Source organism: Rhincodon typus, chromosome 1 (genome assembly GCF_021869965.1).
Source record: "Rhincodon typus isolate 14 chromosome 1, sRhiTyp1.1, whole genome shotgun sequence".
Lineage (NCBI taxonomy): Eukaryota > Metazoa > Chordata > Chondrichthyes > Orectolobiformes > Rhincodontidae > Rhincodon > Rhincodon typus.
Genome location: NC_063332.1, coordinates 144,776,459 through 144,802,687, shown reverse-complemented (window position 1 = coordinate 144,802,687; position 26,229 = coordinate 144,776,459). Strand labels below are relative to the sequence as shown.

Below are 26,229 nucleotides of genomic sequence, written 5' to 3'. Positions count from 1 at the left end.
TATCACAACCAAGCCTGATCATGCTATCATTAAAACAGGCATGCTTCGTTAGATAGCATGAAAATAAAAACTCTCATGCTCTTTTGTTCTCTCCCTAGCCCAGATGAATTGCAGAGTTTGATTGTAGCTGATTATTCATTTGGAATTTACAGGAGCATGTATTGTTGACCACTACTCCTCTACCCTCCACTGCCCCACCTCCAGTCACAACCTAAAAAGTGACAAACCTCTTGTGATAACATGCTGCCAGCCTGAATAAGTGGAAGTGGCCTTTCCACCACTCAGGGACAGGAATTCCTATCCTTAAGAGATGCTGACCAATTAGATTAGCTTACAGATCTAGTGGTCCCAGCAGCTCCAGATCTTAGTACGGGGTGTTGTGAGACATTGCACGATAAAGAGAACAATGCATCCAGAATATTCAGGCTCAGACTAGACTTTCGGGGGGGATGGGATCAGGAGAAGTTTGAGGGTGTGGGGATGGGTTTCAGTGGCCAAATAGAGATACACAAAGAGGGCAGATTATCCCTCAGTATACAAAGAATGTAACACCACCACCTGCCTCCCTGAGTCTGTGTGGGCCTCTTCTGGGTGTTCTACCACCGTCTGAAGATGTGCAGTTTAGGTGGATTGGTCACGCTAAATCGCCCATAGTGTCCAGGGATGTGTAGGTTGGGTGGATTAGGCATGGAAAATGCAGCATTACAGGGATAGGATCGGGCACATGAATCTGGGTGGGATGCTCTTTGGAAAGTCAGCGTGGACTTGTTGGGCTGAATGGTCTGTTTCCACACTGTGGGCATTCGATCTATGAATTACATTGCTGTCAAAAGCCACTTCAGAGATGGTAACTCAGAGTTGAGCTTCCAACTTTTTCATCTTTTCATCCTTGTAGTATCAACACTGTCCACTTCTACCTCCCAGATACCTTGTAGAAATCCTCATTTACACCTTTGTCATCTCCAGTCTCTTCCAATCATCTCCATATTGCCCTAATATTCTTTGTAATTGCTATCAGATCTAAAACTCTGCTGCCTATATTTCACCCTTAACCAATTCTCCTCTTCCATTACCCCAATCTCACTGACTTGCATCTGACTAAAAAACTACTATCAATAGTAATGATTGTGAAACTATCAGACTGTCGCAAGAACCCACCTGGTTCAGTAAATCCTTTAGGGAAATAAATTTGGGCTATTAAGTTGCAAATACCATTTTTGCCACAGCGATGCCAGCTAATAGCCATCTTCAACTTTACAGAATCTAATCTTTTCTGCTGCCATTCAATGTAATTAGCATCAATGAATTCTCTTCATCTATTTTTTAGATAGACTGCAACTATATGTCCAGGTTTCTTTGATGGCACTTTACAAATCTGCGACCTGTAACACATTGATGAGTAAGGGCAACTGGCAGAACACTGCTTACAAGCTACTTTCCAAGTAACACATCTTCTTGACATGGAAATATATCACAATTCTTTCATTCTTGCTGGACTAAAACCCATTGACTATTTCTTTGGCAGCACAGTGGGTAAAACCACATTATACAGATTGCAGCAGTTCAAGTAGGCAAGAAGTACTGGTTTTTACCCACTATTGTGTATTCTGGTTGATGTTATAATCATACTTCAGGCTTAGAAAGCCTTGAGGTTTTGTTTTTCTTATTTCTAATATGTCGTGCTGCATAGTTGGACCTTGCTTTGTGCCATATTACATGAAAACCAGACTCTCCAGTGCATCCGTAAATGTGATTCTTTAGAATACTTATACAATTGGTTCCTATCTAATTAGCTCCTAGCTTTTTATAGACAATACAGTAATATATAATGACAATGGTGCCCACAGCCAATAACCATATTTAAAAGGTACAACTGCTTTCTAAAGTCCTTATCTCTGTTCATGATTTCAACCATTCTTAGTTTTGTAACCTCCAGCCCTCAACCCTCTTTGAGACTCTCCTTTGTTTTTCCCTTCTCCGTCCCACTTTCCGTCTACCAAAAATGGATTTGGCTTTAACACTTAGGATCTAGTGCTTTGGAAATACCTCCATCCCTCTGCCGCTCCACTTCCCTTTCCTTCTATAATTCTGTCTTTAAAACCCATGTATTTGAGCAATCGCTTCCTAATAAGACTTTTGGCTAATAACTCCTTTTGTTGACTTCTATTTTCACCACTATTCATGCTAACAGCAGCTGAACTGGGCTTCAGCCATACTAATTACAGCTGCCTCCGCATTGATCCACTACTTTTGTAGTCATTGCAATAGGTAGTGCATGTACTTATTGATACATCAAAAAAGCTACCAGAATATTCTGTATTTGCAGAAGAATGGAAGAAGCCTGAAGTGGCCTGAATTAGCCTAAATTCAGATATTAACAAAAACCAACATAACATTACTTCGGTCACTTCAGAATATAGAATTGCTAGGTAATGGAACACTTAGCTTCAAGGATCATCATCAAGTATTCTGAGGTTAAGTATGTTAAACTCTTGATAACAAGGTGGTGAAGGAATGAACCAGAGCCAGTTTTTTATTTGGAATAATTTAATTAACAGTGAAATTTTACAGGTATACATCTCCTGACTCTACTCCCTATGTCAGTAATTGTCTCTATATGTGCTCAAGGAGGTTCATTCGACTCATTCCTGCAGTGAAGGGGCTATCCTGTCATGAAAGGTTGGACAGACTGGACCTGTACCCATTAGAGTTTCGAAGAATGGGGACTGACTTTTTTGAAACATTTAAAATCCTGAGGGACTTTATGGAGTGAGTTCTGGGAGGCTGTTTGCACTGCGGGGAGACCAGAACTAGAAGACACAGCTTATGAATGAAAGATCTCTCTTTTAAGATGATGATAAGATCTTCTTTTCTGTTTAATATGTAGGACTTTCTTCCCCAGAAAGTACTGTGGGCTGTGCCATTTAATTTATTCAAGACAGTGTTAGAGACATTTTTGACAGGCAAGAGAGTTGAGGGCTCTGGCAAAACAGACAGAAAAGTGGTATTGAGATCACAATCCGATCAGTTAAGATGTAACTGAATGGCAGGACAGACTCGAAGGGCCAAATAGTCTAATCCTGCTCCTTGTCATATGTTCCTAAGTAACCATTCAATCAAAAGAGCATGAGGGTTTCTGTTTTCACGCTGTCTAATGAGTCGTGCTCAATCTGTACACTTTATCTCAATTCATACAATTTACAAAGTATGGCAAGACCAGATGCTGAAGGAGGTGAAACCTGTTCAAATTTAAGAAGGGAGTTTTCGTTTAGATGAACAAAAGTCTGATCAATTTCAGTTTTGAAATTTTCAATTGTCCTAGCTACAAGCCTTGTCTATACAACTTCCTTTGTACTTTTAACTTCGTTAGCCATAGTATTGGAGACTGTGATCCAATCACACACCCAGAACAATAAATACAATGAAGAAAGATGGCTAAAATTATAAATTACTGGCCCCAAATGAAACTGTATCAGCTACTAGTATATTAGAAACTATAGGGGAACCTCCTTATGCTTGTAATTCATGTCAGTAGTCTGTTGTCATTTCAATTGGTTGTACCAGCTGCCCTGTTTTGAAAAAAAAATGCTGGAAACATTAAGAAGCTGTGTATTAATTTATTGATCTGTGTAGTGATTAACATTGACTCTTTGTACTAAGCAGGACTGCTCAAAGTTTGTGGTGCTCAGTGGCATGTGTGGTAAAGAACAGAGAAGCAATGGCCATTTGTTGCCTGCTTAATCTGACCTGAAAAGTAAGCATTGAATGGTACCCTTGACAGGTGACGCTTCATGTGCAGAATGTGCAGCAGGCTTCCATATGGTTGTACAAATGTCCTCTTATTTGGCTTAATCTGAGTGGGATGTGGGAAACAGTCCAACTCAGAGATTACTCAGTGTGTAGCAGGGAAAGCCCATAAGTCTGCACAGCTGTGACTTAATATTCTGCGCACCATTTCTTGGGATTCAGTATCAAATATGTTTGTTGTTATAGCACTTCCATTTTTGAAGTGAAATATAAAGTGTTGTTATCCTACTGAAGAAGGACTTCACTGTATGGGGCTTTAGGGGGTGTCTTTTTAATGCATTTCCTGTGCAAAATAACAAAATTAAAATTCTTTACATTTTTCTGTTCTTCGAAGCTGAGTGCCCGGCCGTTCCACCAGCTGTGGGCTCTTTAAGCTTTGTTGTATTATCGCAGCTCAATGAACCGTTACTTCACATGTCAGTTATCAGTACTGGCAATTTCACACTGACAAACATACACCGTAAAGAGCATTTTCACACTAACACACATGTCAATATAGGGAGGGAAATTTCACAATGATAAATGCTTACTGTTGAGTGTTGCTATGTACAGAATTTCATTAATTCTCAGTTTAAGTTTCTGCTAATAAATGTTACAGCACTGATCTCAAAGTGCTGTCCTGATTCTGTTTTGGAAATTTTACATAAGATCTTTAATTTCTCCTAACTCTGACACACCTATTCATTGCCTCAATTTCTGAAAATATGTAGAATCAATATGGATCAGCCTTGATCTGGAATGCAGAGAAGCTGATAGATCTACTCCTACTCCTGCTTCTATGTTCCTAACAAATTCTAGAGGTGAGCATGTAACGTTAGAGGTGAAATGCAACAAAAGACCTTCTCTTCAATAAAAACAGTCCCAACTTATCTAATCTATCTATGTTACTGAAGTTCCACATTCCTGGAACTATTCTCATTAATATTTTCTGAACTCTTTAAATCCATCACATCTTTCCTAAAGTGCAGTGCCCAGATTTGATATAATACTCCAATTGAGACTGAACCAGCACTTTTTTTTGGCAAGTTTAACATAATCACATTGTTGTTGTATTCTGTGCTCCTAGTAATTAAGTATAGGACTTGATTAACCACAAAACGAAACTGCTGGAAAAGCTCAGCAGGTCTGGCAGCATCTGTGGAGAGAAAGCAGAGTTAACGTTTCAGGTCCAGTAACCCTTCTTCAACTGATAGTAGCTAGAAAAAGCTTGGTATTTATGTAGAAGATAGGGTGGGGGAACAGTGGAGGAGGAAATGATAGATGCAGACAGAGCCCAAAGAAAGAGAAAAATTGTTGGACAGACAAAGGAAAAGGTAAAGGTCAGCCTGGGAAAATGAATAGCTACTAATGGAGATTATTAGTGGCTGACAATGGATTGTGTGTGGTAGCAGCCAGTGTGATGGGTATTGGGGTAAGGAGACGGAAGAAGGTGCTCAGGCCCTAAAATTATTGAACTCAATATTGAGCCCAGAAGGCTGAAGATTTCCAATGCAGAAAATGAGATGCCGTTCTTCCAGTTTGCACAGAGCTTTGCTGGACTACTGCAGCAAGTCTGAGACAGAGACGATGGTCAGGGAATACAATGGTGTGTTGAAGCTCAGGGTTATTTTTGCAGACAGAACATAGGTGTTCTGCAAAGCAGTTACCCAGTCTGCGCTTCATTTCCCCAGACTGGATGACTCTACCCCATCTTCTGCATAAATTACCTAGCTTTTCCTAGCTACCATCAGTTCTGAAGAAGGGCCACTGGACCTAAAACATTAACTCTGCTTTCTCTCCACAGCTGCTGCCAGACCTGCAGAGTTTTTTCCAGCAATTTCAGTTTTTGTTTCTGATTTCCAGCATCCACAGTTGTTTCGTTTTTTTTGTTTGGGATGTTATTAACTGTGCTGACAGTCTGTAATGCCGCCTCCAACGACTTTGAGATATACACTGAGGTGCCTTTGTCCGTGCACCCGCTTTTAGAATGATACCCTTTGTTTTATCATGCCTCTCTCGTTTCTTCCTAAAAGGACCAGAATCACTTCATACTTCTCTGCATTGACTTGCACTTGCCACTTGTCTACACATTCCATCAAATTGGTTACATTCTTTTAAAGTTCTATACTAACCTCCTCATAATTCACAATGCCTCCAGTTTTTGGTTCATCGGCAAATTTTGATATTGTGCCCTGAAGCCTAAGGTCTAGTTTATTAATATGCATTCCTATAAATAAAACACAACAGAATATATATAACACAAGAAGTGTAATGCATTACACATACACACAACAGAAATGAAAAGTGAATCCAAAAAAGAAAAAAGTTGGAAGATATACAGATGAGTCTGAGGGTTGTTAGCAAAGAACAAATGGTGAAACATTGCAGCTGTTTATTGGGTGGTACTTGATGTTGGTAATTGAGTAGTTGATTTTAAGATTCTTGGCTTTGCAAGTTAGCTAAAATTAGCTGTCCTGTTCCTTTTTTACAGTGACTAGCTAGAAGACAGTGCTTTTTCTGTTTGCCTGCAGATGCAGGAGTGTCTAATGGCTGTTTTTGAACTGACCTTCATTGCACAGTAGTCCAGGCTTGTGCATCAACCCACTAACATATGTAGACCAGGGGTCACAGGTGATTTTTGTATGTTTCTGGAAGGAAGAAAAATACAAACATGGAGTTTGACTCATGCCCACAAACTAGATATAATCTGTAGGAGATGCTTTCTTATTGAGAGAAGGTAATTAGATTGCCCTTTACCTCTGCCTTTTGAAGTCTCTCCCTTTGAAGCTTCATGGCACCCTACAAAATGTGACATTCAGGTGTTTGCGCAGGAAACCTTTCCGCAATCTGTGAATTCCATTCGTAGAAATTACATTATTAGTCAGGCTTGGCTTGAAGTCTTTGTTTTTAAAAAAATGCCTTGTCCAAAAGTTCAATATGTCTGTGATTAATTTGACATTTTTTATCCATTGTGACTTGGATCCGTATCTCCCTAAGCAACTTCCTTACAATTAAATTGCTACCTTATATTAATTTTATACTACAGTTTTCTTCTTTACTTGAGAGATATTTTATATTCTCAGTTTACAGTTCCCAATTTTTTTTTGTTGCTCTTTATGGGAAGATTTTTTCTGGCTCCTTGGAGGTGGGCGTTTAAGGAACAGGAGCATTATTTAAAAAGCTCATCGGGCTGGTTCTTCTCATCTTTTAAGGGCAGTGTGCCTGCTTGCCTGGTCAGCAACTCACCTGGCAGTGGTAGGAAGCCAGTTTTTGTGATTAAAACATCAATTAAGTGGTATTTTCCCTTGGCAATGGCAACTTGCCAGACATACATACTCCTCCGTTGTGTGCCATTTTCCTTCTGCTCTGCCCCTGTCCACTGAGGTGACCGCAGCACCATAAAATGAATTTACACACTTATCTTTAAATGAGTATAGAGGTTTCACTCAGCACAGTCGCAGAAGAGTACTGTCAAATCGAAACATTTACCCTGCAGTTAAACCAGTTTGGAAGTTCTGGCTGTTAGGATTTTTCTGGTGGCACCATATAGCTCCAACTCAGGCACACTCGACCTCTCCATTCATCTGAGCAGATACATCATTCTTAATGGGGCTGCCAACTACCCTTCCCTTTGGCTATTCTGACTGGCCTTTCTGTGCTCAGTGCCGTGTGTGGAGGAAACTTACATTACTGGCTGCTGCAGCAAGATTGTGCTTGAGTCTTTGAATGCTTATGCATGGAATACTATCTATGAGACTTAGGTTTGCTGCATTATAGGGTCCCTGAGTGAAGAGGATCAAATTTATAAAGCATCTACCACCATTGATTGCCATGTTCTCAGCATTTTTAGAAGAGATTTTTGCTCTACCTACAGTCCCAGCCATGTTAATTTTAAAATTCTGTGTCATTCTCAGTTCTTTGCCTCAGCCATGCTCCATTTTGTTCCACAATGCCTCATTTCCTGCTGCCCCTTTTTCTGGACCTACATCTCACTATCTTTGTTTCCAACCCACCCTCCCATTGTCTAATCTGTTCCCCCATTCTTCTTCACGACCTACAACGTTCCTATTCTATCTCTACTTCTGAGGTTCTTTGTTCCTCATTGGCTCCATGCTTGGAATGTATCCGTAGAACAAAACAATACAATCACCTATTACACAACTGCTTACTCAATAAAAGGACATGCTTAGCAATGGAAAAACAGAGATCAGTCAGAATGTTACTACATAATGCAATAACGCAGACCCACATCCGTATTTTCCCCTTGGGTCGCTCACGATTGTGCCCAAATGATTGATCTGCCATTGACAGAGACTCATGGGCAGTTTGGAAAAATTGACAAGTACAGTCTGAACATGGAACAAGCAAGTCTTTCAGAAGCTCAGGCAATGTGCCAGAACACTACTGAGAGAAAATCTGGCTACACCAAAACTACTAGTGTCTCTCTCAGAATCATTTTGCCCATGCCGTGACTGCCACACCCACATGGAAATAGCTCTCAATTTAAAAATGCTGAAAAGCTGTTATAGAGGTTTGGGGGATGGTTAATCAGAAATTATCTTTTTAGTTATTTTGTAGTTTGCCTGTACAGGCTAATGTGAAGTGGGGAGCATTGTGTGCAATTTTATAAATTGAGCCTCTCTAAAAACCTGTATTCCATTTGCAGTCATTGTGTCTTTGGAAAGTTAGAATTGACCTTGTCAGAGTCATGCCATGCTCAGTCATTGCTGGCGAATCAGCTGCCTAATCAAAACAGGTGCTGATGTATAGTCAGATCCTGATCTCGATCCAGATGTCAATCTGTGTTTTGGCTCAAGTTTGAAGTTGTGTACTGTGGGCAAGATACTATCTCTGTACACATCCCCACTGTTACAGTCATAGAGTCATCCAGCAGGGAAACAGACCCTTTGGTTTAACCAGTCCATGCCGAACATAAGTTCCAAACTAAGCTTGTCCCATCTGCCTGTTCCTGCCCTATATCCCTCCAAACCTTTCCTATTCATGTAAGTATCCAAATGTCTTTAAAATGTTGTAATTTGTACCTGCATCCACCATTTCCTTAGGAAGTTCATTCCACATGCAAATCACCCTCCATGTAAAAATGTTTGCCACTTATGTCTTTTTTAAATCTCTCTCCTTTCACCTTAAAAGTGTGCCCCCTGTCTTGAAATGCCCCATCCTAGGGAAGAGACAACTACCATTAACTCTATCTATACCTCTCATTATTTTATCAACTTCTGTAAGGTCACCTCTCAACCTCCAATGCTCCAGTGGAAAAGTAGTCCCAGCCTATCCAGTCTTTCTTTATAACTCAAACCTTCCATACCCAGCAACATCCTGGTAACTCTCTTCTGAACCCTGTCCAGCTTGATAATACCTTTCCTTTAGCCAAGCGACCAGAACTGGACACAGTATTCCAGAAGAGGCCTCACTAATGTCCTGTACAACCTCAGCATGACTTCCCAACTCCTATACTCAAAGACTTGGAGACAGCATGGACTGCACATACTGGAAGCCAGAGTCAATAGATGTGAAGCTGGAAAAGCAGAGCAGGTCAGACAGCATCCAAAGAGCAGGAAAATCAATGTTCTGGGCCAAAACCCTTTGTCAGGACTGGCGAGGGGGTGGGAAGCAAAAGTCTCGTCTACGGGTATCCACCTTGAAGAAGTTTTCCTCCTCCCTCCAAAGAGAGCTCATTGAGCCTCTCTCCCACTGCAACCTCCAAGTTATCTCCTCTGCCCTGAAGCTCTTCAATCACACTCTGAAGCAATCTCACTACTACAGCCACCTCTCCTTCCTCGGTGCCTGTCTACGTAGCCAGCTGATCCCCCACGGACTCCAAAAAACTTTCAGACCTTCACAATTTGGACCCAACTGTGACAATTCTTATCTACAGTGCCTCCAGAAATGATTTTCCCTGTGGATTCTCCGCTCTACGCTCTCTGCTATGCGTTGACACCTTCTCTCCCTGCAGTCAGCCTTGCCCCAGCTCAGGACCTCTCTCTCCTAGACCTGCAGAGGACCTCCTTTGTTCTCAGAAGGATCCATACCCTCAACAAATGTTTTTTCTCCACTCTATTGGACCATAAAGACCGTAAATACGCCAAACTCTCCCATGCTTACCTCCAGACACAAACCTCCTCAACCATACATCATCCTAACCACATCTCCAACCTTCTCTGGGATCAGCCCGACATCATTGATCATGTGGGTGTTCAAACCACTCCTATGGATCACATGACTGCCGCTTCCACTGACATCGAAGACCACATGACTGCCGCTTCCGCCAACATCGAAGACTACACGAATGCCTACATCATTGACGATCAGGTTACTTCTGCTTCTGCCCACAGGACCACTCCAGTGCACACACCCATTCCTGATCAAGTCTCCAACCCCGCTCCTGGCCCCGGTTCTACACTTAGCCCTAGCCCTAAGCTCTGCCAGGTCTTCACCATGACTCTCACTTACTCCAACCTCTCCCCATTGGAACAAGCAGCCCTCCACTCACTTCACTGCAACCCCAGCCTCACTATTAAACCTGCCGATAAGAGGGGCATGGTGGTAGTATGGCGAACTGACCTCTACATGGCTGAGGTCAGACACCAACTCTCTGACACCTTCTCCTACAGTCCCCTCGATCTTGACTCCACCTCTGATTACCAACCCATCATCTCCCAGACCATCAACAATCTCATCACTTTGGGAGATCTCCTGTCCGCAGCCTCCAACCTGATAGTTCCCCAATCCTGCACTGCCATTACCCAAAATCCATAAACCTGACTGCCCCAAACCCATTGTCTCTGCCTGCTCCTGCCCCACTGAGCTCACCTCCTCCTACCTTGACTCTGTTCTTTCCCATTTGGTCCAGGCCCTACCTACATTCATGACACAACCCACGCTCTCCACCTTTTCTAAAATTTTCAATTCCCTGGCCCCTAACACCTTATCTTCACCATGGATGTACAGTCCCTTTACACCTGTATACCCCTCACAGAGGGCCTAAAAGCCCTCCACTTCTTCATCTCCTATACGCGCAACCAGACTCCCTCCACCGATACTACCATTCACTTGGCAGAACTGGTCCTCACCCTCAACAATTTTTCCTTTGAGCCCTCCCACTTCCTACAAACCACAGGGGTGGCTATGGCACCCGTATGGGCCAAGATATGCTTGCCTGTTTTTAGGATTCGTGGAACACTCCCTCTTCTACAACTACACCGGCACCATCCTTAACCTCTTTCTCCGCTATATTGATGACTGCATCAGTGCTGCCTCATGCTCCCGCAAGAGACTTGAGCAGTTCATCAACTTCACCAACACCTTCCACCCTTCCCTCAAATTGACCTGGACCATTTCTGACACCTCCCTCCCCTTCCTGGACCTCTCCGTCTTCATCTCCAGAAACCGACTCACCACTGACATCCATTTCAAACCCACTGACTCCCACAACTACCTCATCTACACCTCCTCTCACCCACCTTCCTGCAAAAGTACTATCCCATATTCTTAATTCCTCCACCTCCGCTGCATCTGCTCCCAGGATGAGGCATTCCACTCCAGGACATCCCAGATACCCTCCTACTTTAGGTACCATGATTTCCCCTCCTCTGTAATTAAGAGTGCCCTCAACCGCAACTTCTCCATTTCCCACACTTATGCCTCAGAGCCCCTTGCCCCAACAACAGTAAAGATAGAGTCCCCTTAGTCCTCACATACCACCCCACTAACCTCCAAATCCAATGCCTCATCCTGTGACATTTCTGATGGCTACAATCAGACCCACCACCAAAAAGACATTTTGTTCTCTACCACACTCACTACCTTTCCCTGCAACCGCAAGAGGTGCAACATCTGCCCCTACACCTCCCCTCTCACCTCCGTCCAAGGCCCCAGACAATCCTTCCAGATCCAGCAGAGATTCACCTGCACTTTATCCAACCTGATCTATTGTATCCATTGCTCCCAATGTAGTCTCCTCTATATCGGGGAGACCAAACGCAGACTAGGGGACCAGTTCACAGAGCATCTGCACACTGCAAGAATCAACCAACCCAACCTTCTGGTTGCTATCCATTTTAATTCCCCCTCCCAATCCCCTGGCGACATGCCCATCCTTGGCCTCTTCCACTGTCAGAGTGAGGCCAAACATTAACTGGGGGAAACAATACCTGATATTTTGCCTTGGGAGCTTACAGCCCAATGGCCTTTTTAGCTATCCTGTCTATATGCGATGCAAACTTCAAAGAATTATGTACCTGCATCCCAAGTTCCCTCTGTTCTACAACACTACCCAAGGCTCTAGTATTAATTGTATATGTCCTACTCTTGTTTCTCATATCTAAGCCCAAAATATCTGGAGAGTAATATGTGAACAAGCCTAATGACTTAGTGCTTTGAGATTTAAGTAAGTTCTGTCATGTATTGTTACAGTTCTGAGTGCTGAATGATTCCTCCAGTTTTCAATCCATGCTTCCTTTACTTTCTTCATTCTACAAAATGCTAAGCCCTTGACAAAACTGAACTAGTGAAATGTTTAATACCACAGAACGTGGCTAAGAAAATGCATAAACTTATTGTTTTGTAGATTTTCAAAAAATGTTGGAAAGTATGTTCAACGTTTATGTGCCATAATGTTGGAACATTATTCAAGAATCATTCAAGAATAACTATTATTTGCGTCCTTCAGCCCAAAAGCTGTTTACTAATCATGACTAGGAGACAACAAGGTGCAGAGCTGGATGAACACAGCAGGCCAAAACTATGATGCTGCTTGGCCTGCTATGTTCATCCAGCCCTGCACCTTGTTGTCTCTACTAATCATGACTCTTTGTTTGACTCCATAACAACATTGACTAGAGGCATCGAGCTGCATAGCGTGAAAACAGTCTCTTCAGGCGAACTCGTCCATGCCAACTACTTTGAAAATTGGCTGCAAAATATTTCAGAACCCATTTGTCTGTAAAAGACACTATGTAACTTGAGGTCTTTCTCTTTTTCATTTTATTTGATCAGCACCCTAGTGTGATGATACTATGGCGGTAAGAGGTATATTTTGTGTTTTTTTGTTGTGAAGAAAGGTTGAGACAGAGATGCTGAGCAATCTGCTCCGAAGTCAATAAAGTAAACAGCTTGTGAGGCCTTGGGGTTTTCTTTAAAGTTGGAAGAATTGAAGCAGCCTGAACGGGTGCAGTGAAGCTCCCACAGAACCAGGATTTTTAGTTTTTGTGTTTTAGGTTCCTGAGTAGATTTGTAGCTCAGTTCGTGGATGCTGTGGTTGGTTCACTCGCCGAGCTGGTTCGTTAGTTTGCAGATGTTTCATTACCCTAATGGGTAACATCATCAGCGCAACCTCCGATGAAGCATTGTTGTGTCCATCAATAAACACATAGAATTAAACCCTATATACACACCACTGCAGAGAAAAACCAGAAGTGAGGTAATCAACTCAAACCAACCCCAGAATTTAAATAACAAGCGGGAAAATACAACAATGCTTCATTGGAGGCTGCACTGATGATGTTACCCAGCAGGATAATGAAACATCTGCAAACTAGTGAATCAACCACAGTTTTTATGTTTTAGTAGCAGTAGCAGTTGCTGGAGTCTTGAAGTTGGATGTGGAAGCCCTTATTCCTCTGTCTGTTACATCTAAAAGCTGGGGTTCCCTTCCTGCTGCTGGAATTGCATGTGAGACAATCTATTTTATTGAATTTGCATTTGCCAAGGGTGTGTTTATAGAATAATACTATATTGGAACAGTTAATTGGTGGTAGTTTTGTTATTTTGTTAAGCATTTTGATAGAATTACAGTTAAGCCAATTCTTTTATTTTATTATTATTTTGTCTGTATTTTAATTATTGTGTTTTGTTTCAAGCCTGGTAGTTTGACCAATCGAATTGCATCCGGAAAACAACGCCTTACCCTTAACTTTAAAATAAGAAAAAGTTAGGGTTAGACTATTTTCTTAATATATTTTGAGGGAGTTTGGTCTGGTCTATAACACTATTCATGTCAACAAATTTTCATCAAAGAAAATAATTACATTTGTCAGGCATTTGAGAGATAGTAGATACAATAAAATGCTTCCTAATTCACAACATCTTTTACAATGAGTAAACAAAGTAGGATTAATGGTTGACTTAAAACTTCCACACTGAGGTGAGCTGATTGACTGCAATCTGCTGGATCTAATCAACAAGGCTGGGTACTGTATTCTGCTCTCTTGACCGAAAGGATCCTAACTTTGCTTTTTGAATTTGCATGTGATTTCAACAGCATATTTTTCTTGTATGCTATTCCCCATGCTAACCTGTAATTCATAAGGATATTAACACTTGGAATGTCCAGGAGTCTACTGGAATTGGCATCCTTCTCCCAGAGATCATGTAAAGTATTACAGGAAATTTAAAACCATATCTTTTAGATTAGTCAGTGACATCAGCAACTGCAAAGAAGGGGAAGAAAATGAAACTTTCATCATGTGGTGTTGCCATAGGATGACATCACATCCTGCTCACTGGTACCCAATCAAATTCAAACAGCAAAACAAAATACTAGGAGAACAAGGTGGAATTTTGACAGGCCACGATTGGATTGCTTTGAATTTCATTGAGGTATCAGGCTTGATAATGAGCAGTAGTCTGATAATGATAACATAACAGGGTGTTCGCTGAGATCAGAATTGAATTTAACTGTAATACTTACATTCCCTGACACTGAGCAGAATTTTAATTCCTTCTTCCCTGGTATGAGTGGGGCTTTTGAACATGGTAAGGCAACTTGTAACACTTTTCATTGTGATTTTCTTGTAAAAGTACACATGACAGTAAATTCTAATTATTGTCAGAGTGGTGTACTTATTGACTCACTGGTGTGTGCTTCTTATCCAGTACCCACTGCCATTTTAACTTCCTGTATTTCACAATGAATCAAGTTTCCTGCCACCGTTAGGGAGGAAGAATAATTGTCAAATTGTGTCTCACCATTCCCTATTGAAGCTCAACCTTCAGGAGAGTTCATTTAGGTGAGAAACAGGCAAGATTCTTTTGTCGTGGTTGAATCTAACATAAAAAGATTTGAGTGCATCAGGAGTGATGATGTTGTTCAGATTTGGCTGACAGGCTCAAGAACATCTTAACCTAGAAGTAAAAGTTAAATGTGTAAATTATTTGCATCAGCTTTGGTGGAATTCTGACATTACACTCACATTCACTCATTCAAAATCACTCAGTCACACACATTGACTCAATCTGTCCTGAACCTGCAAGTAACACCCTGCCAGCAAGAGTGGCTCTCCTCTTCCTCACTTGAATGACCAGTCTCCAGCATTAACTTCAGTAGGGAGTGTTAAAAAGCCAGTTAACAACCATTCTTCTCACCTATTACCCATTGTAGTGTACATTATTTAATATCAATGCTGCAAATTGCAGAAGTTAAAGATTGCAGCACAGCACAACTGTTACAATGTGCAAAGCAAATTTTTTTTTTCCACAAAACCCAGATAAAAGTGGACCTTAAACTGTCTGGTCAATTAGCTACATAAGAATGATGTTATAGGCAAATAGATGTGAGTTCATTTGTGCTGTTGTTGGTCTGTGTGTGATCTCTTGCTCAGGTTTTCTTCACACGTTATCATGTGAAGAAATGTATGCACATATTAATTTTTACAAGCCACTGATACTTGATCATTTTCTGGTCTGACATTTCAGTTATTCATTAAATATGTTTGCATCCTAAGGAATTTGTGAACAATCCTGATTCTTTTACTTCATCTTTCTGTTACTATTCTGGCATTGTTTTCTACTCTTTTTATGTTTTGATGTATGAATGTATTTCAGTTGCTTTCTTTTAAAAATATGCTTCTGTTCTCTTGTTCATATAAAGGCAGAACAATATCATCAAGTTGGTTACCAAAGCTGGTCAAGTTAATAGCAACACCTTATTGTAAAGCCAGATGTTTCTGTTGATTTCTGCATAGTAAGTTTTTCATGAGAAAAGGACATTTTTTTAAAATGCATTTTAAAAGCTGATTTTTGTTTAAGAAAAGTTAATACACTGATGTCGACTTCGCAAACTAGTATTAGTCACAGCTGGCAGATTCAGCCAACCTTTCCTACAGCTGTTTCAGTCGTGTACTGTTTCTCTCCACCCCCTCCTGCACTACACTAAAATTCAGGTTGAATGAAGTGGTTCTAAATGCGTCCATCAACACTAGTGTAGCTTGCCAAGCCAAGTATTTGGGTTGGAAGTTATACCTCCCCAACTGCTTCAAAACAGGAAGTAAGTCTGTTAAGTGATGGATCGTTCTACTTTGCCTAGAGGAGGAGAAAATAAAGGCCTCTGCTTCTGGGCAATAAATGAGTTCTGCAGTTGTTCACATTGTGAAAAAAAGCGGAATTACACAGAAGGACGGTAACGCCCCTTCTGGAGCTGGTCTAGGCAGATCTCGTCCTTGCTGAAAATATTCCAAACCTGTCATCCTGACAGAAACAGCCTGCAGGATTCAAGAGACTCCATTGTTGGTTAAACACCAGATGTGTCTGACTTCACAAGCACTCACTGCTGTTTATCCCCATTCTGGCAAGGTAAACTCTCATTGTTGTGGCATATTCCTAATGAGCACTTGATATGTTCATGGTAGTGCAAATTTGTACATGGCCAGACTGAAATGTGCAGGACCATACTGATTTGCTTATGGCCCCACTGATTTGTATAAATATGGTTTTGAACTGTACATTTAATTCCTTTCATGGCCACATTCAGGTAGCCAACTGTGACTCATTGAAGCTAGTCCAAGATTCAAATTCTTCAGGCAGAACTAATGTAAAAAAATGTGTTGAAAAAGGTTTTTTGCAATATGTAAAACAAAAGTCTGAAAACCACAACCTCCACCACCCACCTCTGACAAACACACCCACATTATATAGCTTGTTGCTTCCAATGGCAGTGCCTGCAGAATATTCCCTTTCTTCAGTCATTTATCTTGTTGCAGCATTTCAATTGCAGCGCATAGTATAAAATAGAATTTTTGGCATGTCAGACTAACCAATGCTACATTAAAAATCACATTATTGTCTAATCTTAACTATGCCAGTTCATGTTTGTCAAAGGCGGCAGCGTGAAATAAAACATTTCAAGAAATTTGGAACAGACGGTCCTAAGGTACAGAGAATCCTTTTACTCTTATTACAACAACACTTATTTTTAAAGATTAGGTTGAATTAATGATTTAATGTCTGATTTAATGAATTGGAGTATTTTATGTAAGTTATTAAAATTTGCAAACAACCAGGATTTGTGTGTAATCTTTCAGTTGTCTGGAAGTAGGCAAAATTACTTTCCTGTATTTTCTTGCAGACAAATGAAAACTATTTTTGTAGTTTGCAGAACTGGTGGTCCAACTTTGCACAGCAGTATAGTGTTGAGATTTTATCACTCAGCATTGTGAAATGAAGGGCAACATTAGACCAGAGGTGAAACAATGCAGGATATCCTGTTCTCCTCTGTGAAGAACATTAGACATTGTTATACATTGAAGACAATGTGTAAGTGCCAGTTGTTTTAATAACAAATGCAGTTCACCATGTAACATGGCAGAATGGAAAGTTACATTGCAAAAGTCTCAGAAATTGGGCATGATTTTTTGTGCTATGAATCAGTTGATTTCTTGTCCAGGATTTATGTAATTATCCTTCATTGCCTGATGTAGCAATATAGAATGTTTTAAACACGATTCTGTTTCACAGCACAAAATAAATGACTTTCAAACAGTTTTTTTTTTCAGTAGTATTAATCTTTAACAATAAAGTTGCAATGATATTCTGCCTTCTTCCACTGCTCATAATTATGGCAGTTATGAAAAATAAAAGCCTTGCATACAGAATTATTTTGACACAATCTATGAATCAACTGTCAGATTCAAAGCACAGTGAAGTATCTTCAAAATATGGAGTCTCTTTGTATAGCATCAAAGTATGGAGCTCTTGTGCATTGCATAGTGTTTTCAAAGCACAGTAAAGATCGCACAGATACCCAGTGACAAATAATCACATGAAGGTGCCGATCACACTGAATTCATTTTTTTTCCCCAATGGTTCTAGTCAATATTTTCAATTACATAGCTAGTCATAGAGATAGCATTTATATTTTTCTTCATGTTCCTTATGATTTTCCATTAATAGAGTCATACAGCCCAGAAGCAGACTCTTCGGCCCAACCAGTCCATGCCAACCATAATCCCTAACTAGTCCCGCCTGCTCGCACTTGGCCCATATCTCTTCAAACATTTTTTATTCATGTATTAATCCAAATGTCTTTTAAATATTGTAACTGTATCCGCATCCACCACTTCCTCTGGAAGTTCTTTCCACATTCAAACCATTTTCTGTGTAAAAAAAATTTCCCCCTCATGTCTTTTTTAAACCTTTCTCTTCTCATCTTAAGAATATGCCCCTAGTCTTGAAATCCTCTATGCTAGGGAAAAGATACCTGCCATTCACTTTATCTATTCCCCTCATGATTTTATAAGCTTCTATAAGGTCACCCCTCAACCTCCTACACTCCAGTGAAGAAAAATCCCAGCCTATCCAGCCTCACCTTATGACTCAAACCCTCCCTTCCTGGCAACACTCTGGTAAATCATTTCTGAACCCTCTCCAGTTTAATAGTATCCTTCCGTAAACAGTGACCAGAATTTGACACAGTATTCCAGAAGAGACCTCATCAACTCCTGTACAACCTCAACACGATGTCCTAACTCGTGTCCTCTGAGGTCTGAGGAATGAAGGCAAGCATACTAAATGCTTTCTTAACCACCTTGTCTACATGTGACGCAAACTTAAAAGAATATGTACTTGAACCCCTAAGTGTCTCCGTTCTAAAGCAGTACCCAGGGCCCTACTTTTAATCTTGAAATGTTACCTATAGAATTACCTATAGACTGTTTTTATAGAACCATTTCTTCACTTCATCTTTGTTCCAAGTATTTTGACTCGCATTCATGCTCAGTCACATATGCTTGAAGTTGTACATCATTGCACAACCTCCTCACGTTCCTCTGCATTGCTTAAAAGTGAGGCACTTTTTAAATATGTTTTTCTTTGTCTGATTTTTGTATCCATCCCCAATGAGTTGATTCCTTCGTGCAGATGACTTTAACTTTTGACCCCAGCTATGCAATTTATCCCATTTGTTGAACCACAACATTTTGTAGATGCGCCATTAGGTAATTGAATTATTTTTTAAAAATACATATGACTCAATGTCTATATGCATAAAAGCAAAGTGGAAGCAGCAAGGTGGAAAGAACAGAAAAAGAAAATTGTTAAGGAAATAAAGGGAACATCTATGAAATAAATATTCTATAATGGCAATAAAAAAAGTAAGTGAAATGAGCAGAAGTCATTATGTGCCACATGTATATCCACAGACACAGTGTGACAAAGCAAAATTACCAAGTACGACATGAAATTGAATGGTTTTACAATTAGAATCCCTACAGCGTGGAAACAGGTCCTTCAGCCCAACAAGTCCACACCGACCCTCAGAGCATCCCACCCAAACCCATCCCCCTATAATCTACACATCCTGAATACTACAGGCAATTTAGCACAGCCAATCCACCTAGCCTGCACGTCTTTGGACTGGAGCACCCAGAGGAAACCCACGCAGACACAGGGAGAATGTGCAAACTCCACACAGACAGTCACCCAAGGGTGGAATTGAACCCAGGCTCTTGATGCTATGAGGCAGCAATGCTAACCACTGAGCCACCGTGCCGCCCAGCACATCTACAGCACAAGGACTGCAGCGGTTCAAGATGCAGATCACCACCACCTTCTCAAGGGGCAACTAGGGATGGGCAAGAAATGCTGGACCAACCAGCGATGCTCCAATTTCATGAATGAATACATTTTTAAAAAATCAATAGATTTCAAACTCGCCTACCACAGGCTAAAGAACTTTCTGGAAAATGTATCTCTCTCCACTGTCAACCAGCTCATTATTTTTAATTCCCCAACTGCCTGGCTGAAACACCAGCCTCTCTCCGTGCAGCCACTCTGCCTGGGCTGCCATAAAGCCTGAGCCAGGGATGTATCAAGGACAGACTGAACCAGCCTGCTGCGGGTGCTCCTACCTGTGAAAGGTTGACTCTGTGGTAAAGAGAAAAAAATCAGGACCAGGTTTATTGCGTACTAATGTTTCAAAAGTATCTATTTGGTTATTCTAAATATCTGCTATATGAAACACCAATATGTATTACAATATGAGTTTACAATATTTTAAGACATTCTCAAGAACTTGAAAAGTTAAATGACAAATGCAGTCAAATGTATTTGCCCCAGAATTGAACAGGTCATAATCCACGCATTTCCACTAAGATTGCGGCCATTGGTGCCTTCCAATACTGACGCAGCTCAGAGTCAATGGGTAAATAAAAACATACCTCAGTTACCTGTGAGTGCGTAAAGCTCAGAAACTCTAGTGCCGTTGCCATCTGGAGGAATGCCTGACTCTCCAATCAGCAACGAAACCTTTGCTTATAATAGATCATTTAAAATTATGCCCCTTCCCTTGAGTGTGCTGACATTCGTATCTTCTAATGAGTCTTTTAAAATAAACAAAATCTAATTTATTGCACTCTGCAATTATTTACAGCTTACAAGAATTACCACAAAGACAAGAGGACATAACGTTAGGTCTGTCTCTCGTAAGATTTTACTTTTCCCTCTCACCAGGGCCTCATTACATTCTGTTCCATATTAATCTTGTTTTTATCCTTCTATATCCAAATACACTATTCTTCAAGGGTGTTTGCATTGTGCCCAGAATCCATAATCACTTTTGTAAGGGAAGTTGAGAAATACTTACATATAAACATAGAACTGGAAACACAGATGATAGGAGCAGGAGGAGGCCCTTTGGCCCTTCAAGCCTGCTCTGCCATTCTTCACGATCATGGCTGACCATCCAATTCAATAGCCTAACCCTGCTTTCTCCCCATAACCTTTGATCCCATTCACCCCAAGTGCTATATCTAGTCGCCTCTTGAATACATTCAATGTTTTGGCATCAACTACTCCCTGTGGTAATGAATTCCACAGGCTCACTACTTCTTGGGTGAAGAAATGTCTCCTTATCTCCGTCCTAAAACGTCTTCCCCGAATCCTCATACTGTGACCCCTGTGAAGGATAAAAAGTAACATTATAGGTGTGGGATGGGGTAGAGAAATGGGATTAAGTCAACAAAACTTTCTAAGAACCAGCAAAGGTGCAAAAGACCAAAAGATCTTCCATGCGGTAAAATTCTTCTGAGCCTTGTCAGCAATCAAGTGTTTCAGTGCTTAATTTGCCATTGTCCAATCTTGTGCACATCTTTTAGAGTCACAGTTCTTGCAGTGGGCACAATATTGAAGCTGATAAAAGAGATCCATGGGTATGCATTTCAGATAACTGTGAAGCTATATAAATATTCAGAAAATGCATGAAGAATACACAACAAACCCAAATATTATTCCCCAAAGGCAAATATTCCCAATAGTGGAATAAATTGAGTTTCCCCACTGATTAGTTTTGTTTGTAAAGCAGTTGAGGGAATCTATTGTACTTAATAACAGTTTTCTGTTTTTTTAAAATTACGCTTTAATGGAACACCACTCACCTCTGCCAGGCCTGTTTTGCCAGCAGCTGGAAATTTGCTCTAAAGGTTGAAATGTTGTCTTTTCTATCTATTCCAGATGCCTCCATTTCCAATTCTGTGACATAGCACTTGATTCTAAATAAATACAAAAGTTTGGAAAATATAAACAGTTGCATAGAAAGAAACATCCACATTTTTTTGCTTCAGTTCCATTCATTGCCCTTAAGCAACTGAATCAGACAAACTTACTGCAACAGTCAAAGACAGAATTGATTAATATTGCAATGGCATGAAACTTTATCCCAAGACGTAGATCATGCTGAACTATTGGAGGAAGATTCATTTCACTTTTTTGTTGATATGCACTGCGTACATGTGGAGGTTCCCTCAGATGCATGTATTTTGAAACTTAAATTATTAGAAACAAAGCTGTTAGACCTTTCGAAGTAGAGACAAACCTTTTTGGATGGATTGTTTGGGTCATGGGTGAGGCCTTAATTTCCTTCTGGTGACGACATCTTCAGGGGCTTGAGCCTCTGGTTCTAATAACCCTTGGATACACCTGTTGCATTGTGACCAAGATTGCAGACCACATGGGAACTGTACCTTTAAGACAGTTATATGACATCATGACCTGTGCCATTCCCTTATGATGTTACTCAGCTCCCCTTCAGTCTCTCTCTCTCCCTTTCTTTCTGTCTCTGTGTGTGACGTGCAACAACATTGATAGGAAAAGAGCATTGACTATGGGCTGAATTTTAGTCAGAGTTAGATGAGTGTCAATTTCAGGGAATTTGCAGGGTTCTCTCCATGAGCTGTGCTGAGTTTTCTCACACAATTCTCTGCCAAGCAACTCATTGCACATGCACCCTACTTCTCAAGTGCTGCCCTCGCTGTATCATGCACTAACTAGTGGCAGTGGTCCTTGCCACCTTCTGGGTTTCTTGCCACCATTGCCATACATAAAGCCCAGCTGTGTGCCAGGCCATTCACTGTGAATTAGGAATAGCCCTCCACAGTACATGTCGTGGGTGATAAAGTAAAAAGGAAAACTTCTAGGGACATATAGGTGGCAAGGGGTGACACTTCAGTGGAAACAGAATCTCTCGATCTGAAATTAATTGTCACTTTACATCATTGTGGGTCTGATGGACTGTTGAATTAACTGAAGCTGCACAGAACACCCATCCTTAGCACCATACAATGTTAAATCCCTGTCTGAAAGAATGCCAGTCTTTCCCTAAATCCCTGGCATATCATAACATCTTGTCTTTGTTCAGTGTGGTAGTATCATATGTTGTGATACCTTCAAACAGTTGAAAACATTCACTTTTATGAAATGGGAAACCTGAAGAAAAGAAGCAAAAAAAAGCTGCTTTTGTTTCTCGGAATAAAGAGGATGCTTGCCTTTTAAGCAACAACAAATTTTCAGTCAATGAGTGGTGACTTCACCCGACTCACATCTATCAGAAGCAGCTGTAAATTAAGTTCTCTCTGATTCGTTATGCCTAATGCTGCATATACTGAAGGTAATACTCCTCCTGCTCTAAGAGTGCCTCCACCACATCCCCTTGTTACCTGCTTCTGTTCTGCAGAATACAGAATGCAAGGAATATGCAGCACATTCTGCTTGGACTGGATTGTTTAGGGCACTGTGATTTGGTTCAGTAAGGTGAATGATAGCCAGTTGCATTGTAATATAGTATGTAATAAAGTATTGTAATATAGTATGACAATTCAAAGGACACTTTACTGTCTGGTAGTGTCTATTAGACTGCATTAGCAGAGAGAGCTGTGTGGAGTTGTGTGCATGAATGTTAAGATGTAAGATTTTTAAACTTCTTGCAGGCTTTGATGCGTCCAGGACGAATTGATCGTATTATATATGTGCCGCTGCCCGACGCAGCCACTCGAGCAGAGATCTTCAGATTGCAGTTTCGTACCATGCCAATCAATGATGATGTCAGCTTGGATTACCTGGTAGCCAAATCACAGAAATATTCTGGAGCTGAGGTAAGCACTGACAAGCTGTCCTGAGTACAGGTACATTTACATAGATACATTGGAGAAACTGGTGCTGTTCTCTTCTAAGAGTAGCTTGAGAGGAGATTTGATAGAAGTGTTCAAAATTATGAGGGGTCAAGACAGAGTAGCAGAAAGAAATTGTTCCCATTGGTAGAAATATTGACAACCAGAGGATATCCGTTAAAGATGATTAGCAAAAGAGTCAGCAGTGATATTAGATCATTTTTTTTATACAGTAAGTGGGATCTAAATGCATGGCCTGTAAGAGTTTGGAGACAGAGTAAACCTGTGGCTTTCAAAATAGAATTTGTTAATAATTGAAGAGAAAAACATTGTGTGGTCTTGGGATAGTGAGACCAGCTATTAATGTTTTTACAAAGAACTGACACAGAAATGACAGGTCAAATGGCCTCCTTCTGTGTGATAACCATTCTATAACTGTATGAACTATAAATGTAAGGGGTTTGCAAATCAAAATTTTTTAAATCAAATACTACCATGTTAAATTGTATGGTAATCTCTTTCCCCTTTTCAGCTCTTAAACACGCTTGGTGAAATAAATTTAGACAATTAAGATCAAATCCCTAGCGAGCACATGTTTACAAAAACAGATGAGTTCACACATACAGAATTGATATCATCATTTTATTGTAAGTCGTTTCACAATTTCACTCTGTGTTGTGATGATGATAGCAAGAAATGGTGAGCTGTCGTGCTAGTGCAACATATTTTGAAGTTGTCATGCTTGGATACTATGAAAAGATAATAGTTGTACATTGTGTCTGACACAGCTTGTAAACTTGGCATCAATATGCCTAGTGGTGTGGCTGTTTTTTATATATATATATATATATGTATATATCTTTACTCCTCTTAATTAGTCTGTTGGTGATTGTCTCCAACCTAAGTCAACACAATTTTCATTGATGCAGTTTGCATCATTATCCTATTTAACCAACCAGTTCATTGAAATATATTGTATGCTAGTCACCTGTTTCTTTTTGCTTTGGGCCTTGTTGGTTGTTGGATCTTTACAAGGTCAACCTTCAGTGTAAACAGTAACCAGTTCCTACACACACATGCATGCACACACACATATACACGTGCACACATGCACACATACAGTACAGTTTGTCTAAATACACTTAGAGCTATAGACACAGTGAGTGTTTAAAACAGTCTCCAAGGGAACTGAAAGGTGAGGGTAGCTTGACATGTTAGCTTGTGTTGCGCAGTTACTTTGTACATCCTTGTCTGGGGCAGATGTTTAGCAAAATCTCAAATACAATTGAACTGAGTTTTAATTAAGTAAATCCAATCTGTATCATTGCTGCTGCAACGTCACAGTACAATAAAATTCTGGAAGATGAGAGCTGTAGTTGTAATCAGCCAGAGTGCGCTCCGATCTATAATCAGAATAGTCTACGGAAATTAATATTTGTTGTCACAGTTTTAAGCGTAGCTGTTAAAAGCAGTATAGAGTGTACAAAATTGCTCAACCTTTTTTTCCAGTGTTTCAGCTGAAAGCTCAGAAATGACATTTAGGCCATGTTAAATATAACATTTCTGGTGTGGAAAGGAAAAAGTACTTTGTTGTAATAAATTTAAAACTATATTGCAAAGGATTGTGGAGACTCATTCAAAAAGAAATTAAACATACTTAAAACTATTTCCAATAAGCTGAAACAAAAACAAATGACTGCAGTTGCTGGAAATTCAAACTAACAAAAGGTATTTTAACTATCATTTAAGTATTCATTTAGCCAGTCAAGCACTATATCTGGAGAGAGAAATAGAGTTAATATTTCAGGTTAATTTCAGTAGAACTCTTCAACATTGTTTCATTTTTTTTGCGGTCTGTGGAATTTTTTTGGTAGTTCTTTGTTCAATATGGGAATGCTGATTGCCGGATTGGAGCAATGCAGGTGATGGAAATTACTAATCCCAAGATTATTATGAATTTAAATTAACCCAATCGGAGATACGTGAGGCCATTCACCAGGTTGCTTCAGTAAATGTACCACTGCATGTAGCAAAATCACAAACTGTTGGAAAAACTCAGCAGGTCTAGCAGCATGACTCTTTGACTCTTTGTCAAAACTGAAAGCAACTGGCAAATGGTGGTATTTATGCTGGGACAAAGGGTGGAGTTGGGAGGAGGGGAAGGAATGATTAGAATACATGGAGACAGTGGTGAGAGGTGGGAAAAAAGAGGAGAGGCAAACAAGGGGATTGTTGATGATAATCCAAGAGGGAAATAAATGCTGAATGGGTGTTAACAAGCAGTATAGATATTTGAAAATGGATTGGTTGTGCTAGGAATAACCCATAAACCCATATAGGTGTGCGGGGGGTGGGTAATGAAAACAGAGCTAGGTGTTCAAGCTCTGAATTTTTTAATTTCAATTAGGGACTCAAGGGACCTAAGTGGACAGCAAGATGTTGGCATTGGAACACAGTGGTGTATTGAAGTGGCAGGCAACTGGAAGCTCGTGGGGGGTGAGTGGATATGTGGAAATGCGGCATCATTAGGCTTGGTATCTCTTTTAAAGCCAGTTTCTTTGGTTTTCAGTTTAACATGAAGCATTCCAAAAAATAATAAAGAATATTAAAGATTAATCACACTTCTTTGTAATTCTGTAAGAGAAATGGAAATATTGATTAAGCAAGTTGTCCATCACAGTAAAGTTTTCAAATATCAATTAGGATGAGAATCCGGCAGGGTTATTTTCATCAAAAGGTAGAAGACTGGTAAAATTGGGGAAGCCAGTAAAGA

The 26,229-nt window shown here is 40.3% G+C and overlaps 1 protein-coding gene across 4 annotated transcripts in view; it reads left to right on the top strand.

Moving 5' to 3' along the window:
* LOC125484876 (ATPase family protein 2 homolog) overlaps positions 1–25,956 on the top strand; it is a 120,380-nt gene extending 94,424 nt beyond the window's left edge. For 2 of the 4 annotated variants that reach the window (XM_048605417.1, XM_048605414.1), the window contains exons 2-3: positions 23,277–23,441; positions 25,864–25,956. In XM_048605417.1, coding sequence (XP_048461374.1) covers positions 23,277–23,441; positions 25,864–25,923 — 225 coding nt within the window. In that variant the 3' untranslated portion in view covers positions 25,924–25,956. Of the gene's footprint in view, positions 1–16,838; positions 16,952–20,444; positions 20,488–23,276; positions 23,442–25,863 lie in introns of those variants that run through there. The other 2 variants (XM_048605407.1, XR_007263685.1) reach the window with 2 other exon arrangements.
* Positions 25,957–26,229: the final 273 nt, after the last annotated feature.